The sequence below is a fragment of the Gymnodraco acuticeps genome, unplaced genomic scaffold (genome assembly GCF_902827175.1).
Source record: "Gymnodraco acuticeps unplaced genomic scaffold, fGymAcu1.1, whole genome shotgun sequence".
NCBI lineage: Eukaryota > Metazoa > Chordata > Actinopteri > Perciformes > Bathydraconidae > Gymnodraco > Gymnodraco acuticeps.
Genome location: NW_022991091.1, coordinates 2,868,959 through 2,886,944, shown reverse-complemented (window position 1 = coordinate 2,886,944; position 17,986 = coordinate 2,868,959). Strand labels below are relative to the sequence as shown.

Genomic DNA, 17,986 nt, shown 5'->3' with positions numbered 1-17,986 from the left:
TGCGATCAATTGAAAAAAGAGCACCCCCATACCTCACCAACAGGCGTTGTATTTGGGAGTGGTGCTCGATGCAGGCGCGCTATACGCGCCACCCTGTCAGAGTAGTTCACAGGCTGCGACAGGGGGCGACAGTGACAGCTTTAACTGTCATGCAGACTTTGAGTCTCATGGCGGCTGCTCATATTGTGGTCCCGCTGGGGTTACTGCATATGCGCCGCCTGCAGAGGTGGTTCTCCAGCCTGCGTTTGGATCCCAAGAGGCACAAACGGCGGCTGGTGACCATCCCCCCCTCAGTGGAGGGCAACCTCCGGTTTTGGGGGTCTCCGGATCACCTCCGGAGGGGGTCTCCACTGGGACGGATGACCTCCTACATCACAGTGTTCAAGGAAGCATCCAGAACATGATGGGGAGGGACCTACCTGAAGAGGGCTATAGGTGGGCGCTGGGCTCTAACAGAGTTTCGACACAGCAACCTCCTAAAGCTACTGGCGGTAGTGTTAGTCCTCCAGCATTTCATGCCCCTAATTCAAGGGAGACATGTAATGGTCAGGAGCGACAACAGCACCACAGTGGCTTATATCAACAGGCAGGGCGGAGTCCGCTCTGCCGCCTTGTTGACCACAGCGGAGAGGCTGTGGTTATGGGCTTCAGAGGTGGTGTTAGCCCTGAGAGCCCTCCATATCCCAGGACTGGAGAACAGGGGGGCCGACCTCATGTCGAGGGGCGGCCCCCTGCCAGGCGAATGGACGCTTCACCCGGAGGTGGTGAAGCAGATCTGGGCCCAGTTCGGGAGAGCGGAAGTGGATGTGTACGTCAGCCGGCGCAACAACCACTGTGCCCTGTGGTTCTCCATGGCCCTGGGCGACGACCCGCCCTTGGGGGTGGACGCGTTTGCACACGAGCCATGGCCAAGGAAGCTGCAATACGCCACCGCTGCGTCTCATTCTCCCTCTCCTGGGGAGAGTGAGGCGAGAACGTCTGTCAGTCATCCTAGTGGCTCCGGACCGCGTCGGGGCGCCGTGGTACTCAGATATGACACAGATGAAGGTGGGCCAGCCCTGGGCGGTTCCCCAGTTCTGGGGGGCGATGTCTCAAGAGGCAGGTGCAATCGGGGCGTTACCCACTCTCGGCCAACCTCTCCAGGCTTGGCTCCTGAGAGGGACAGGCTGAGACAGGGTGGATTGTCTGACAGCGTTATTCAGTCTATCCAGGCAGCTAGAGCTGGATCCACCACAGCCTGTTACAGGCCAAGGTGGCTAGGATTCCAGCGATGGTGTGAGGAGAGGAGAATAGAGCCCCTATCTTGTGAGTTAGGCTCTATTTTGTCCTTCTTACAGTTACTGGTGGACAGAGGACTTGCGCATTCAACAGTGAAAGTGTATGCAGCAGCCATCTCGTCCTGCCATGAGGGATTTGGCGGCAGGTCAGCCTTTAGTCAACCACTGATGTTGCGGTTTTTACAGGGGGTCAGGTAGCTGCGCCCAGTAGTGCACGCCTCCACCCCGCAGTGGGACCTGCCCCTAGTGCTCGGAGCTCTGGTCTTAGAACCATTTGAGCCTCTGGAGCTCTCCTCCCTAAAAGCACTGTTGTGGAAGACAGCTTTGCTTCTTGCCTTAACGTCAGCCAAAAGAGTGTCCGAGTTAACCGCTCTGTCGGTCCACCCGAGCTGTTTACTGATTCGGGGTGACCGGAGCGGCGCGACACTCAGACCGAACCCCTCCTTTGTGCCCAAGAGCCTAAGGAGTGCGTTCAGGTCGAGGGCTATTCAGTTAGGGGGTTTTAGTCTTCTCCCCCATGGTGGGGAGAGGGAAGCTAAACTGCACCTCCTCTGCCCGGTGCATGTTATGTGGAGCGCACGGCTGCCCTTAGACGCACCGAACAGCTGTTCGTGTGCTTCGGAGGCGGGGTGATCGGGAAAGCTCTGTCCAAGAAACGCCTGGCAGGCTGGCTCTGCTAGTGCATTGCACATGCCTACGGACAGGCAGGGAGAGCCTGCCCTTACGGGGGCTCGTGCGCACTCCACACGGGCTGTAGCTGTGTCAACAGCCTTATTCAACGGTGTGAGTGTGGAGGATATATGCACAGTGGCGTCTTGGTCGACGCCAGGCCCCTTCATAAGGTTTTATCTCTTGAACATGTCGGGCTCTTTCTCCTCGTCTGTGCTTGCGGGGGCAACACAGGACTGGTAGGGGGGGGGGGGGGTTGTGGGTCAGTTGGCATCTGACCCCCTCCCCGGACATAATGCGCCTTCGCTGTTCTCGGGCCCTCTGAGGGTCCCGGGATGGGCGAGGGGCGCGCTGGGCCCTTACAGGGCTGGAGGGCTGCTCTCCTCCTGGAGTGGGGTAGCCGTCCACACTTTAGTCCACACACTCTGCACGGGGTCAGTGTTTGAGTGTGGGGCATGGGCTCTGGTGCTCTCCCTGTTATCCTTAGGGATTCAGCGAGGCAGGCGTGTAGTAAGCCCATTCGGGGCCGAGGGGGCTCTCCCCATCCGTCTATGTGCGGGGGGGGGGTCACCCGGCACTGTTTTTTGAGCACACTTTCTGCGAGGTAAGCGCAGCAGGGTGTACTCTGTCAGCCACAGGCCAGATTTCTCCTCGGTGACAACCGGGTTAAAGGAGAATGTGGGGCAGCAGCTGCTGACCAGAAAAGCCGGTCAGGGGCAGTAGGGTGGAATCTTGTTGGACGACAGTGCGCGTATACATCGGGGCTCCACCCGCTGTACCCATAGAGTCCAGTAGAGGGCGGAGCCTGTGAGAGATATAACATTGTAACCCTTGTTATATTAGCACAGGCGGAGCCCTCTACTCAGGGCACTGTCCGTCCTATTCCGCTCGCTGAAGAGAGGTGTAGGATTATAGTCAGGAGGCGAGGCCTCCTTTTATACGGTGTGATGCGCACGCATTCAGGTAGGCCCGCCCAAGGCCGGCTACGTCTATAGAAGTCTCAGTGGGAGAATGCTCGCAGGGTAAGGTAGTACCCATAGGGTCCAGTAGAGGGCTCCGCCTGTGCTAATATAACAAGGGTTACAATACGTAACCCAACGTTTTGTGTCATTAAAAACGGTAATTTATTGATGGTCCCGTGGTGAAATCCTGTGGTAAATCCACTTTTCTTTTGACAGATTACGCAATGTACAAAGCATTGGAAATCAAAAAAATTAAATAATTTGTGCATTATAAATCATATCTGCAATTTCTTATCTATAAGTGATTTGAAACACGTAATAGCTAATGATATAACGTTTTTTATTGATGGTGTTGGTACACATTGAAAGGTAAATTATGTAGATATAGGATACAGGAAACTACTCAAGCTGGTAAATGTAATCTTAACAGCAGTCAAATATACTATAATTGATCAAACGGCAGGGAAAAGTGAATGCCAAAAGGTTAATTTGACCGTGTATTTGTTTCATTTAACATTCTCAAGCATCAACAAATATGCAGCTCAAATTGATGTTGTAGAATACCCCGCCCTCTTTTTCAGTGCTGCACTTGGTCCTGAGAACGTCCAACATGCCCCGCTCTGATCTCTGGGGTGAAGGACTGGTAGAAGTGATCTTTGGATGTTATGAAATTAAGCAGATGTTCTCCGATCTGACTGTTTGGATTGAAGCACTCAGAGATGTCGAAGGCGTCGGGAATGGCGTACTCCTCGTATTTTAGACCCAGGCTCTTTAGACAGGTGATAACTTCCTCTGATGCAGGGTCGGCTCTAGAACAAATCGAATGGGGGGGGAAATCATTTACAAAGGGGGGGCACACACTGCCGTCAACAACCAACACACAAACGCAACTTCAAAAAACATGCTGTAAAGTATATTGTCTTTCACACACATTGCAGGGTGTAGTGCTATTGTATAGCACACCTATGACTTGTGCATTCATGCACGGTTGTGGCACTACCACCAACACAGAAACATATGGACATAGGCCACCATACAAAAAGTATGCAAATGTATTTAGTATCCTATCCATGTGAACATGTTTTAGGTGGGGGTCGACCTAACCTCCACAAGAGGGTCTGGGGGCATGCTCCCCCGGGAAGATTATGTTAAAAATATTGAAGTTAAATGCATCAATCTGGTGCACTTTTAGAGCAACATTAGGAGATCTATGGATAGTCTACATCTCTCAGCATCCATATGAAACAGAACTGTACACATATTAACTTTTTCTTTATGGATATTTTACTAATCACTCCTCTTTTAAACTGTATTCTTGTGTTACTGTCCTATAGTATTTCATACCCGTTTTTTATTTATTCTCTTATTTTTTAATAACTATAATGATCATATAAAGGTATTCCTCGCAAATACTGGTTTACATAAATGGTGACCAAACCGTTTGAAACCCACTGAGAAAACCTACACTAAAGTTAACTATCTAAACACTGAGAGAGTCCTTACCTCACTGAGCTGAGGTTATACGATCCTCTCAGTCCGACAGGAGAGGACTCTCCTCCACCTTGGTGTAGAAACAGCTCTTTATATCCGTTAGCATAGCTAGCTAACCAGATGCTAACAACAACATTCCACGTTACCGCTTGCGCACTCACAAAATGCGCTCGTGCCACACACACAGAGCCGAGCTTGAATGAAACACAGAGACCCAGAAGTAGGCTACTTGTACTGTACTGCACTGTATATCATATTATTTTCTATGGCTTTACTGTATAATCAGTGTAACAGATGAACAGATCGCCACCGGGCTTTCATCTAAACACACAGCCACGTAATGATAACAAAACAAAGGTCGGGGGTCAATGGTCAAGCAACACACCAATCAGAGAGCAGCAGTGAGCACAGCTCAGAATGTGTTTTATATTTGTATTCTTTATTTCTGACGTATTTCACACAAAAAACCTTTAGTGGAAACGTTTTCACTTATATGATTTATTTTTTAAAAACGGCAAAGTGGCAAGGCTTGCCCACCCTGCGTTGGGGGGGCACAGTGACTCATTTGGGGGGGCATGGCCCGCGAATGACACCCCATGACGCCGACCCTGCTCTGATGAGCCCCGATCTGTGATGGAGTCTACCCAGAGCTCCTTCTTGTAAGCCTTCCACAGGGTGTCACTGCCACAGTTAGCTGGACGGTTTGAGATGAAAAAAAATACATTAATGCCAGAAGAAATACTGTAGATTGCTAATAATGGTTACCATTTCAAATTGTATTACAGTCAAGAGGGATTCATGGTCATTAATGATCTTATCCAGAAGCCTCAACAATACTCAACACAGCATAACTTCTTACTGGCTGCCACGATGCCATTGTTCTTCAGCAGGCTGTGGTAGAACTTGATGGTGTCGGCGAGGTTATCCACATAGTAGATCATCTGTGAAGGAGAGCATTATGGGAAAGTTTTAATCTAACCTTTTCAATTAAAGCTTGCATCCATGCAAGTACACAGTCTGTGTTTTCATGTCTAGGACAAATATGTCAGACTATACACTGATGATTGATAAACACTTTTTTTTCAGCAGAAAAGGTAATGCTTATTTGCTCTCAATGCATGGACACGAAGACCTGAAAGGGAACCCTAAAAATAATAATTTCAATTTAAAAAAGAATCCAAAAATCTAAGTTATTTTACCTGAATCATGTGTATGAAGTCAAATGTCTTCATGTCTCCTTTTGCTTTGACTTGCCTCTCATAGTCCTCACTGTTCATCAAATGCCAAGCAAAGGAGATATTCTGAAGGTTGGCGGTCTTTGCTACCAAAGCTATAAATTGGACATACAAAAACAAAGCAGACAATATAATTGCAAGATATGTAACGTATACAGTGCATCAGAACAACAGGTATAGTTGCTAGCAATCCATTAACTTCCACAATTGCCCACAGTGCTTTGAGGACACAGAAGTTAGTTTTATGATTCAAAACAAATGTTATGAGTAAGCCAATAAAATGGATAACCTATAACATTATGTGATAAACCCTTGATTACTTAAGCCTTGATTCAGAGGGCACAGATCAAGATTCGAGAGAAGTCTAAGACACAATGACAATAATCTCCCCAAATGTTTTTAAACAATCACCATGCAATGTTAAATAGCCAAAAAAACATTTGTTAGAGCTGAATCAACAGTTATACAGAAATAACAATTATATAACTTGGATTGTATTTGCATGATCCGCTGAAAGAGACAAAGACACATGTGGAAGGAAATGATACAAAAATATGGTACTCGTGGGTAATCTGTCGTCACTTTTTAATAGCGGTAAACTGGCTTCTCCACATTAACTTTTTCATTTCTCAAAATAACAAAATCATTCATCCTAGGAGTTGGGGTTATTTATAGAGTCTTAACAAAGGAAAAAAAGTGTGTATTTACAGTCTGAAAAAAACTAAAAAAGTTGCGACAGATAACTTTACGGCCCGCGAGACCATTTGGTATGGCCCTCGAGGTAATTAAAAAAAAAAAAATTAAAGAAATCTATTCTAGACCGCAAAATAATTAAACAAGCGAGTGCCTGTTTTTCCTGGCAACGGTCATGGTCCTTGAACACAACACGAGCCTAACGTGTCATCACGTGGTATATGTCTCGTCTGGGGTGTAGTTCTGCCGGAGAGCACCAGAACTCTTCAGAAAGTGCAGTACCCATAAGGAGCCGTACACATGCCGCAGTTTTTGCGTGTCGTGTGTCGAGTAATCCCGGAAGTTTTTTGTGAAGCTTGTATCGAGGCTTGTATCGTTTTGGTCCAGTGATGTCACCGATGACAAACGAAGCCTCGCTGCCCCTCAATACCACGTAACTGCTTCAGAAAGTGCTTCGGTTGAATCACAACGCTCATAATACCCATGGATGTATAATAAGAAAGATATTACCCCTCCGGGCCCGGTGACACGATGGAATTAAGAGAGTTCAGGCCCACACTTATATAGAGGTCGGAACATGTCATAAGTATAAATTAAAAAAAGCATAAATAAATGTAGGAATACAAACATGATTAAATGAATAAACAGGAATAAATATGATACTGTGGTGACACGTTATTGGACATAATTCACCTCTCGTATTGTGTTGCCACACGGACCCTTTAGTGCAAGGGTGGGGAACCTCCGGCCCCCGGGCCGTATACGGCCCGCGAGACCATTTGGTATGGCCCTCGAGGTAATTAAAAAAAAAAAATTAAAGAAATCTATTCTAGACCGCAAAATAATTAAACAAGCGAGTGCCTGTTTTTCCTGGCAACGGTCATGGTCCTTGAACACAACACGAGCCTAACGTGTCATCACTTGGTATATGTCTCGTCTGGGGTGTAGTTCTGCCGGAGAGCACCAGAACTCTTCAGAAAGTGCAGTACCCATAAGGAGCCGTACACATGCCGCAGTTTTTTCGTGTCTGTGTCTTTAGTTGAAAGCCCAGTGGCGATCTGTTCATCTGTCATACTGATCATACAGTCAATAACTTTGTTGTTATTAGCATCTGGTTAGCTAGCTATGCTAACGAATATAAGAAGCTTTTTCTCCAACCAATGAGGTAAAGGTACATCTTTATATGATCATTATAGTTATCAAAAAACAAGAGAATAAAGTAAACAGGTATAAAATACTAAATGACAGTAAAAAAAAGTTGTTATTAATAAACAAGAATACAGTTTGAAAGGAGAGTGATTTGTAAAATATCCATAAAGAAAAAGTAAATCTGCTTCCAGTTCTGTTTCATATGGATGTTGAGAGATGTATCCATAGATCTCTTCATTTTGCTCTCAAAGTGCACCAGATTGATGCTTTCAACTTCCCGGAGCATGCCCCCCCGGACCCTCCTAGAGGAGGTTAGGTCCCCCCCACTTAAATCATGTCCACATGGATAGGAAACTAAATACATTTGCACACATCTTGTGTCCATATCTTTCTGTTTGGTGGTCATGCCACGTGCACGTGAATGCATACGAGTCATGGCAAGATATCTGGATTAAGAGGTTGCTTTTTCTTTGCACAGCATGAAAGAAAGGCCAAATGAATGGGCTGTGATATTTAAGCAGAGGTCAATAATTTGTACGGCCCTCAACGGATGTTGAAAAAATTGAAATGGCCCTTGAGAGGAAAAAGGTTCCCCACCCCTGCTTTAGTGGGAACACCTGTAGCGTTAGCTTGCATTCCTGCTAGCTCGTCAAGCAGAGCAGTTCATGCGATAACCTCTCTGTTATTAATGGCTAATAAAGATTGGAACTCTGTTCTTAATACACCGCCTCCGACTCCCTTTTCCTGGCACTACACCTGTGACCTTGACTTTTTCGAGAAAGTTTCCGGGAAATTAATGAGCATGGCTGAACGCGATGTGTTCGTAAAGCTGCCGGAATTCTGGGAGCACGCCGCGGAGGCATGGTTCGCACATGTGGAGACACACTTCGCCTGCCGACATGTCCGTGACGGGGACCTGAAATACTACCATGTGGTAGCAGCGCCGGGCAGCTCTGCGTCGTCCAGGTTGGTGGGATTCATCGCAGCCCCCCCACATCACGGCAAATATGAGGCGATTAAGGCCCTTCTCCTTAAGACATTTAGCTTATCTGCTAAGGAGAGGGCCCTTCAGATACTTGACATTCAAGGCCTAGGAGACAGCAAGCCATCCCAGCTAATGGAGAAAATGCTAAATCTGCTAGGGGGGAAAGATCCCCGGATTTTATTCACGGAGATTTTCCTGCGTCACTTGCCTCCTCGGGTACAGACGGCGCTGGCCAACACGCCTGTCACGGAGCCCCGTGCTTTGGCTGAGGAAGCGGATCGTTTTTTCCTGGCTACACAACAGCCCGGTGCAGAGACGTTAGCCGCGACGCTCAGCGGCCCACCTGCAGTCAATAAAGCGTGGCAGAGGCTGGACACGGCTGTGGCAAGCCAGCTTGGAGACGCCGGAGAGTGCGTTTACCACGCACGTTTCGGGACAAGGGCGAAGAGATGCATCGCTCCGTGCAGCTACAAACCCCCGGGAAACGGAGGGGCCGGCGCTCAGTAGTAGCTCTGAGCGTCGGCGGCACGTGCAGGCTCCTCTTCGTCAGCGACAGCGTTTCGGGGAGCCTGTTTCTGTGTGACACGGGCGCTCAACGGAGCGTAGTTCCAGCGTTGAGTGAAGACGTCGCCCGTGGGGGGCACGGACCGCGATTGACGACGGCTAACGGCGGTCCCATTCGCACGTACGCCGTGAGGCCTATGTGTCTGTGCATCGGAGGACAGCGTTTCAGCTGGGATTTCGTGACAGCGGACATTTCTTTTCCCCTCCTCGGAGCGGATTTTTTGTGTGCTCATCAATCAATCAATCAATAGGATACGGCTGTAATAGGCCTAAGGCCTTTTAGTCGCTCATAAATAAATGAGTAGATCACTGATTCTTTATTTACTATGGATGCTGGCAACAGTCACATAGTCCAAAGTGAAGGTGATGTTTGACCAGTAGTGGTCGAGGCGGGATTTGAGACAGTTAACCGTCTTGGATGTGACAACGCTTTCTGGCAGATCATTCCACAAGTCAACCACACGCAGGCTGAAAAAGTTGCGGCGGATAGCCAGTCTTGAGTACTGTTTCTTCAACTTGAGGCAGTGTCCACGAGTCCTGGTGTTATAATCCCGTTGTAGTGGGCATGATGTTTTGTAGATGTTGTGGAGATATTTGAAAACTTCGATCATATCTCCCCTCGCCCTTCTATAATACATACTCGGGATTTTAAGACGTTGCAGTCGTTCTTGATATGGTAGGTCCTTTAGTTCTGGAACCAGCTTCGTTGCCCTTCTCTGTATTTTCTCGATGAGCTCAGCATCCTTTTTGTACATGGGGGACCAAGCGACATTCCCATACTCGAGGAGTGGCCGTACAAGAGAGATGTATAAACTACGTACTACGTCAGAGTCCAAATAAGTGTATGATCTGCGGATCATTGCTAGGATACCATTGGCTTTGTTACTTGCCCGACGGATATGGTCACTAAATGTCAGGGTATTATCAACATTCACACCAAGGTCCTTTTCATTCTGAGTCTCGGATAGGTTTATAGTGTTTGAATTATCACCCATATTATACTCATATTTTTTATTCAGAAAACCTAAGTGCATTACTTTGCACTTTGCTGCATTGAATTTGAGCTGCCAACACTCGGACCATCTTTGTATTTCTCTGAGATCTGACTGGAGTTTTTCTGCATCCTCTTTACACTTAATTTCCTTGAAGACTTTAGTATCATCTGCAAACATCTGGACCCAGGAGCTCACATTATCCGGTAGGTCGTTGATATAGAGGACAAACAGTGCAGGACCCAGGACACTACCTTGTGGAATTCCACTGAGAACTGGGCACCATCCAGATGGTTTCCCGTTAACAAAGACTCTCTGTCGCCTGTTTTTGAGAAAGTCTGAGATCCAGGTGAGTATGTCTCCACGGATACCATACCCATAGAGCTTATTCAGTAATCTTTTGTGAGGTACAGTATCAAATGCTTTCTGGAAATCCAAATAAATGGCATCGAGACTTCCTCTTTCGTCAAGGGTACGAGACCATATGTCAAGGCAGGCCAGGAGTTGGGTTGAACAGGATCTGCCCTGGACGAAGCCGTGTTGGCGGTCTGATAATAGGTTGTTTGAGTCAAGATGTTCTATGACGGCATCACGCACCAAGGATTCAAGGAGTTTGCATACTACTGCTGTAAGGCTGACAGGCCTATAGTTTCCAGGATTGCTTCGGTCACCTTTTTTGAATATAGGAGTTACATGACCATCTTTCCAAGGCTGTGGTACCACACCTTCATCAAGCGATTTTTTAAATATGGTAAGTAAGGGTTCATCTAGTTCGTCACACAGTTCTTTGAGAATCCTGGGATAGATGCCATCCGGTCCTGATGCTTTTGAGGCATCTAAGTTCGATAGTTTTTTATGGATGTCCTTAGATGTGAAGTCCAATTTATTTAGTGTAGTATTAAATGGTCTGTCCTGGAAGTCTGGTATTGATGAGGTATCCTCCTTTGTGAACACACTAGCAAAGAAGGAATTTAGTGTATTGGCTTTGTCCTTGTCATTTTGAGCCAGGCTGCCATTAGCCTTTTTCAGATCTCCGACTGTGGCATTGACTTTTAGCTTGCTTCTGGCATATTTATAAAAAGCTTTCGGATTCTCTTTGGCTTCCTTTGCAATTTTTCTTTCATGCTCTCTCATGGACTCTTAGTGGACGTTAAGAATAGGCGTTTGGTTGATGCCTTAACGTTTTCTTCCCTCGTGTGCACACTTGGCAGCGCAGCGTACGACGGGCTGTCATGCTCGCTGTCAGGGGCAGACACATTTCTCAGACTGTTGGCCGAGTTTCCAGACCTGTCGCTACCCACCTTCTCTGCGCTTACCACTAAGCATGGCGTGGAACACCACGTCACTACTGGGGGGCCTCCTGTCTACGCCAGGGCCCGGCGGTTGAACCCTTCTAAGCTGGCTGTAGCGAGGGCGGAGTTCGCAACCATGGAGCGCCGGGGCATTGTCCGCCGCTCCGACAGTCCTTGGGCTTCCCCCCTGCACGTCGTTCCCAAACCGAACGGCGGGTTCCGCCCGTGCGGGGATTACCGCCGACTCAACGACGCCACTACACCTGACCGCTATCCGGTGCCGCACATTCAGGACTTTTCGGCGCATCTGGCCGGTACGGGGGTGTTTTCCAAGGTGGACCTGGTGCGTGGATACCACCAGGTGCCCATGCATCCCCTGGACATTCCCAAGACAGCAGTGATAACGCCTTTTGGACTTTTTGAGTTCCTGCGGATGCCTTTTGGACTCAAGAATGCCGCTCAGACGTTCCAGCGCCTGATGGATTCGGTGCTGCGGGACCTGCCGTTTGTGTTTGTCTACCTCGACGACATACTCGTCACCAGCGCTTCAGTGCAGGAGCACCTGTCCCACCTCCGAGCCCTTTTCACACGGCTCAACGAACACGGATTAATCATCAATCCTGCAAAGTGCCAGTTCGGGGTGTCGGACATCGATTTCCTGGGGCACCGCGTCACCAAGGGTGGTGCGACACCTCTGCCAGCGAAGGTGGAGGCTGTTGCGGCTTTTCCTCGCCCGCTCACAGCCCGGTCGCTCCGTAAGTTTCTGGGGATGGTGACCTTCTACCACCGTTTCATCGCCCGGGCCGCACACATCATGCGGCCGCTGTATGACGCGTTGAAAGGCAAGACCCCCGTCCAGGAGATCGACTGGACCGCAGAGGCGGACGGCGCTTTTGCTGAGGTCAAACCGCGTTGGCTCAGGCGGCTTTGTTGGCACACCCATCATCTACGGCTCCCATCTCCATCACCACGGACGCGTCGGACTACGCGGTCGGCGCAGTGCACGAGCAGTGGGTGGAGGGCGCTTGGCAGCCGCTCACCTTTTTCAGCCGCCAGCTGACGCCTAGAGAACGCAAATACAGCGCCTTTGTCCGGGATTTCCTCTGACTTTATTTGGCCATGCGGCACTTCCGTTTCATGCTGGAAGGCCGTGAATTTACGGCGTTTGTCGACCACAAGCCGCTCGCGGCAGCTGTCCTACATATCGGAGTTCACTACGGACATTAAGCATGTGGCTGGCAAGTCGAACCTGGTTGCTGATTGCCTCTCCAGGGTCGTCATCGGTGCCGTCCAGTTGGGCCTGGACTATACTCGCATGGCGGCGGACCAGGTCACAGATCCCGGCGTCCAGGCTCTGAAGGTGGAGAGCGCGGGGCTGCGCTTGGAGGACGTGGTGTTCGGCGACGCGGGCATTACTCTCCTGTGTGACGTCTCTACGGGCCTGGCGCGGCCTGTCGTCCCTGCCAGCTGGAGGCGTCCTGTGTTCGAGGCTGTGCACGGCCTGTCACACCCCGGCGTTAAACCTTCGGTACGTTTGGTAGCGGCGAAGTTCGTTTGGCAAGGACTGAAAAGGGAAGTGAGGACTTGGGCCAGGGAGTGCGTAGCTTGTCAACGCGCTAAGGTGCACCGCCACACGAAGGCCCCGTTGGAGCGTTTCCTGGTGCCTGAGAGGAGGTTTGATCACGTCAACATTGACCTGGTTGGTCCGTTGCCTTCTTCTCAGGGGTTTTCCTACCTCCTCACCATGGTGGATAGAACGACCCGTTGGCCGGAGGGGGTTCCGCTCGTTTCGACATCAGCCGCAGACGTTGCCCGGGCCTTCATTGCAACGTGGGTGTGTCGTTTTGGCACCCCGTCAGACATTTCCTCAGACAGGGGCTCTCAGTTCACGTCTGAGCTCTGGAACGGTGTGGCAGGCGGTTTGGGGGTTGAGCTGCACAGGACTACCGCTTACCACCCTCAGGCTAACGGCCTCTGCGAGCGGTTTCATCGCTCCATGAAGGCCGGCCTTATGGACGGTAACTGGGTCGACAAGCTGCCCTGGGTGATGCTGGGCCTGAGGACCGCACCTAAGGAAGATCTGCAGTGTTCTACAGCGGAGATGGTCTACGGTCAGCCGCTGAGAGTTCCGGGGGATTTCCACGGCCCAGCGAGTTTTTCTGCGTGACGCGGCGGAGGCTTTCACTCCAGTCCCGACTACTCAGCACGGTGCGCCAGGGTCTCAAGTTCCCGCGGAGCTACGCTCGGCTGGGCACGTCTTAATTCGTCACGACGCACACAGAGGCCCCCTGCACGATGGACCTTTCCGGGTTTTGGAACACGGTGAAAAACACCTGGTGGTCGACATGGGCGGTAAGGCTGAGCACGTCTCGGTTGACCGGGTGAAGGCTGCTCACTTGGACGTGGACCGGCCGGTGGTGCTGGCTCGGCCGCCGAGACGGGGCCGACCCCCGGCTTTGATTCCTGTCAGGGAGTGTGGACCTGTTGTTCCGGTCCCTCCTCTGTCAGGGGCCGCACGGGCGGAGGTCGCTGTACCGACTCCGGTGCGCAGGTCTCGTGGGGGCAGGCAGATTGTTCCTCCCCGCCATACGGATTTTGTTTACACGTGAATTCTGGGGGGGCTTGTGTGGTGACACGTTATTGGACATAATGCACCTCTCGTATTGTGTTGCCACACGGACCCTTTAGTGGGAACACCTGTAGCGTTAGCTTCCATTCCTGCTAGCTCGTCAAGCAGAGCAGTTCATGTGATAACCTCTCTGTTATTAATGGCTAATAAAGATTGGAACTCTGTTCTTAATACACTGCCTCCGACTCCCTTTTCCTGGCACTACAATACAGTGTTTTCGGGTAGATTCAGTGTGCTGTGGCTCAGCTGGAAAGCAGTTGACTCACAACCGCAGAGTCCCTGGTTCAAAGACTGGTCAATAAGTCTTTTTGGTTTGTTTATAAAAGCTACAGCTAAATGTGATAATGTAGTTAATACATGTATTCTTTGATATGGTTTAGCCTTTCTCAGGCTACAACAACATGGTTAAGTTTACGAATATTATTAAGGAATACAAATCCCTCTTTGCAATGTTTACCAGCCTCCTTGGGCTTTTCAATCAAAATCATTAAACTGTTGAGATGTCAAATCTGCCTGTTTTACACACTTCGACCAAAACTTTGGTTTGTGTTCAAATGAAGCCTCATGAGATGAACCCTTGGAAACCAATTGGCTGAAAAGCTTCAAAGCTTCACTAGCAAACTCCACAGACCTCTCTCTCTCTCTCTCTCTCTCTCTCTCTCTCTCTCTCTCTCTCTCTCTCTCTCTCTCTCTCTCTCTCCTCTCTTCCTCCTCATATATCTCTCTCTCTCTCTCTCTCTCTCTCTCTCTCTCTCTCTCTCTCTCTCTCCTCTCTCTCTCTCTCTCTCTCTCTCTCTCTCTCTCTCTCTCTCTCTCTCACAGAAAGTTACTGCTAATGCCCTCAAGATGGAGCCAATACTTCATATATCAGACAGCTATTTTTGACTGGACTCAGAATTAGGCCAGCAGCTACCAATATCCTTTGTATATATTATGTATTTATTTCAAAGAGGACCATGCATACAAATACATTAATCTCAGAAAAGAGAAGATATGAATTATGCCAGATTATAGCTAATTTCCATCTGCAGTCCTCAGTGTTTATCTGACCTATAGAGTGATACATGTATCAGTATGTGAATATCAGTGTTCAAGGTTGTAAAGCTGAGGAAACATGCTTTCTCAGGCTTTTATTTAAGTTGTGTAGAGTTTTATGCATCTCATGTTCTATTTTTTAAATGGAGATGTATTAGTGCTCTGTGTATTGAAACAGTGCTAAATTGTTATAATATATATGTATTTATACTGTGTGTATATATATATATCATTTCTCTTTTTCACATTATAATTCTACAACAGCTTCTTTACAAAACAGAAACCCAAGCTTTAACAGGTTTTTGTTTTGATCATGTTCTCTCATTGATGTAAATATTATATAATACAACCATTTCAATATATAACATTCAAGAGCAAAGACATAAAATGCAGACACTCCCGCAGGAGTCTCCAGCTTATTAAATTGAACAGCTCAATCTCTATGGAAAATTCAATGTTGAATTTTCCATTTATTTTTACACTTCCAAAGTAATATGATCCAATGGGAGCCATAGTGTAATGGGGTTGGTAGCACAGCCTGCCAGCTGTTGGCCATTACAAATGCTTTCATGATGAAACCTGAGGACGATGTCTAAAGCCGATTAAAACTCAGGTCTTTACATTTTGGGTGGCAGACACAAATAAACACACTGTGTTATAGAAAAAAACATAATCAAGCCATATTCATTTTGCACAGGCATAGAAAAACACAATACAATTATAGAAAATAACTTGTTTGTAAAAATCAATCATGTAAAACTAAGCATATCCCACAAAGGCTAAACGCTTGTTGATTAAATACAGTAAATAATACACTGTACAATGGAAATCAATCGCCCTTTAAAAAAACGATTCAAGTATGCTGTTATTCTACTGCAAATGTATAAATCACCAAAGGCTATTAAAGGTGGGGTAGGTAAGTTTGAAAAACCAGCTCGAGATACAATTTTTGTTATATTCCATGGAATGCTCTTAACATCCCAATAGCAGGAGTAGGCTACTGTAAAAAGCACGACCAATCATTTTAGCCGGTGTCAGTAGCCTACCATGGGTCCTTCTCACTCCGGTTAAATGGATTCCTTGCGTCCCTCACTTGCGTCGTTTCCCTGTGACTAGTCCCTCCCACCAGGGAAACATGGAGAGACCAAGCGGCAAACTGTGGGGTAGAGCCGGGACGCCAATACGGAAGTGCCACACACTGCAGTTCATATATTGGCCGATAGGCGATGGCTGCAGAAAGGAGCAATAGACCCCCATGTTAAAATGCCCAATTTTACAGCAGAAAAAAACATGTTTCTACCCCTGGCTCCATACATTTTTATTATCGATATAGTTAGATTCCACCTTCATGATTATGAATGTGTGAGTGAAGTGTTTTCTAACGCGACCCTTTTATTTATATTAGGTCTTAAAGTTAAGCATATAATTAGGGCGTGGTCACATTGAGTGACGGCTCTGTCAAGTGACTGCTGCTGCTAGCTTCTTGTCTCTCTGCTACCTGCTCCGTCAAGCTAGCTACAGGGACTCTGCCTGGTCAGTTCATCCAGGGAACACAACTTGAAGCCGACCGTGGTTGTTTGTTCTTCATGCTTATATATCGGACTATTGTGACTCGCTCTGCGGTTAAAACAGACGGTGCATGAATGCGGTTTTGCGGTAAGTGAAATTCGAGTGCTTTATTTATGTGTTAATGATTTTAATCAGCTACGTAATGAATGTTAAGGCTTGGGTTCGCGTGTAAGCGAGTGGTAGCTACATCGGTGCTAACGATACTAATCGTAGCCTCCAAGTTAAAATCATAGACTGTATATATAAAGGTTAAAACGAAATAGAGTTAAGCGTTAAGTGGGATAATACTGTTGAACAAACGGCTTCTGCTTGAGGTTGATAAAATAAGGTCATCCTTGTAACGTAGAGAGATATTTTATTATGTAGGTAGGAACTGTATGCATCGCTAAGGTTAATTTAAATTGGCTATGCTCAAGTATGTAGACAAGCTAATGTCGAAGTAGTCTATGTGAAATCAACCTCACAATAAGATGTGTGTATATTACAATTATTAATGTCATATTTCAAGATGATTACTTAGATATTACAATTAGGGATGCACGATATTGGTTTTTTGAAACCAATACCGATAACTTCCTGCTTCTCAAGACCGATACCGATAACCGATAATAATATAATATATTAAATGTACCTGTAGTTTTTGCACACCTGGTGGTAAAAAAAAGACTAGTAGTGAGCAAATGACATGAGCATTACTACTATGAACAAAACAAAGCCAAGAACAGTTTTGACTCTTCAAAGTGACCATATTTATTTTCCCAAATAAAGTGCCTTTTTCAAAAGCCTCGTCGATAGGTAAAAGCCCCGGTGCCTTTGCAGCTGGCTTTGGATTCGCCGCTAGTTTAGCAGCGCAGGCGTCTTCGTACGCTTTTAACACACCATCGTAGCGATGGCGATGTTTCAGGTGACTAATCAGGTTGGAAGTATTATAGCTTGTTTCCTTTTTCCCTCCTCGTGGAACTTCTGCATTGCATTTGTTAATACAAATAGCAAGCGAACTATCTAACTCTGAAACTTTGAAATAGTCCCATACTACCGACGACATGTTTGTTTACTGTCCTGGCTTCACAGCCGTACACCATTTACGTCACAGCCAGGCATGAGTTAGGGAGCGCTGGATTTGTGAAAAACTCCCCTCTTCCTAAACCACTAATACCTCAGTACTGGCAAAACGGGAGGAGCCGAGTGAAAACAAGCCCCTAATCCACCCACACCGCAGTATTCTTTTCTTTTACCCAAAAAATATATTGTATATTATCGGGGCTATTAATACTTTTATCGGGTTTATCGGGATGACGTCATAATTCCTAATATCGTGCACCACTAATTACAATATGGTTGGTTGAGCTGGACTTCATTATCGAGCTTACACGTTAACGTCACAGTCATCTGAAGAACGAACCCAAACCTTGTTGTTTTTATTAATTGCATTACCAAATGGTTA

General features: G+C 47.4%; 1 protein-coding gene across 1 annotated transcript; it reads right to left on the bottom strand.

Moving 5' to 3' along the window:
- Nucleotides 1–3,427: 3,427 nt before the first annotated feature.
- Nucleotides 3,428–11,399, bottom strand: LOC117560072 (histamine N-methyltransferase-like). The gene is given in 6 exon segments (XM_034236831.1): nucleotides 3,428–3,523; nucleotides 3,525–3,694; nucleotides 5,007–5,111; nucleotides 5,265–5,340; nucleotides 5,599–5,729; nucleotides 10,106–11,399. Coding segments are annotated over 6 exon segments (660 nt in total). The 5' UTR covers nucleotides 10,188–11,399.
- Between the last annotated feature and the right edge of the window lie 6,587 nt (nucleotides 11,400–17,986).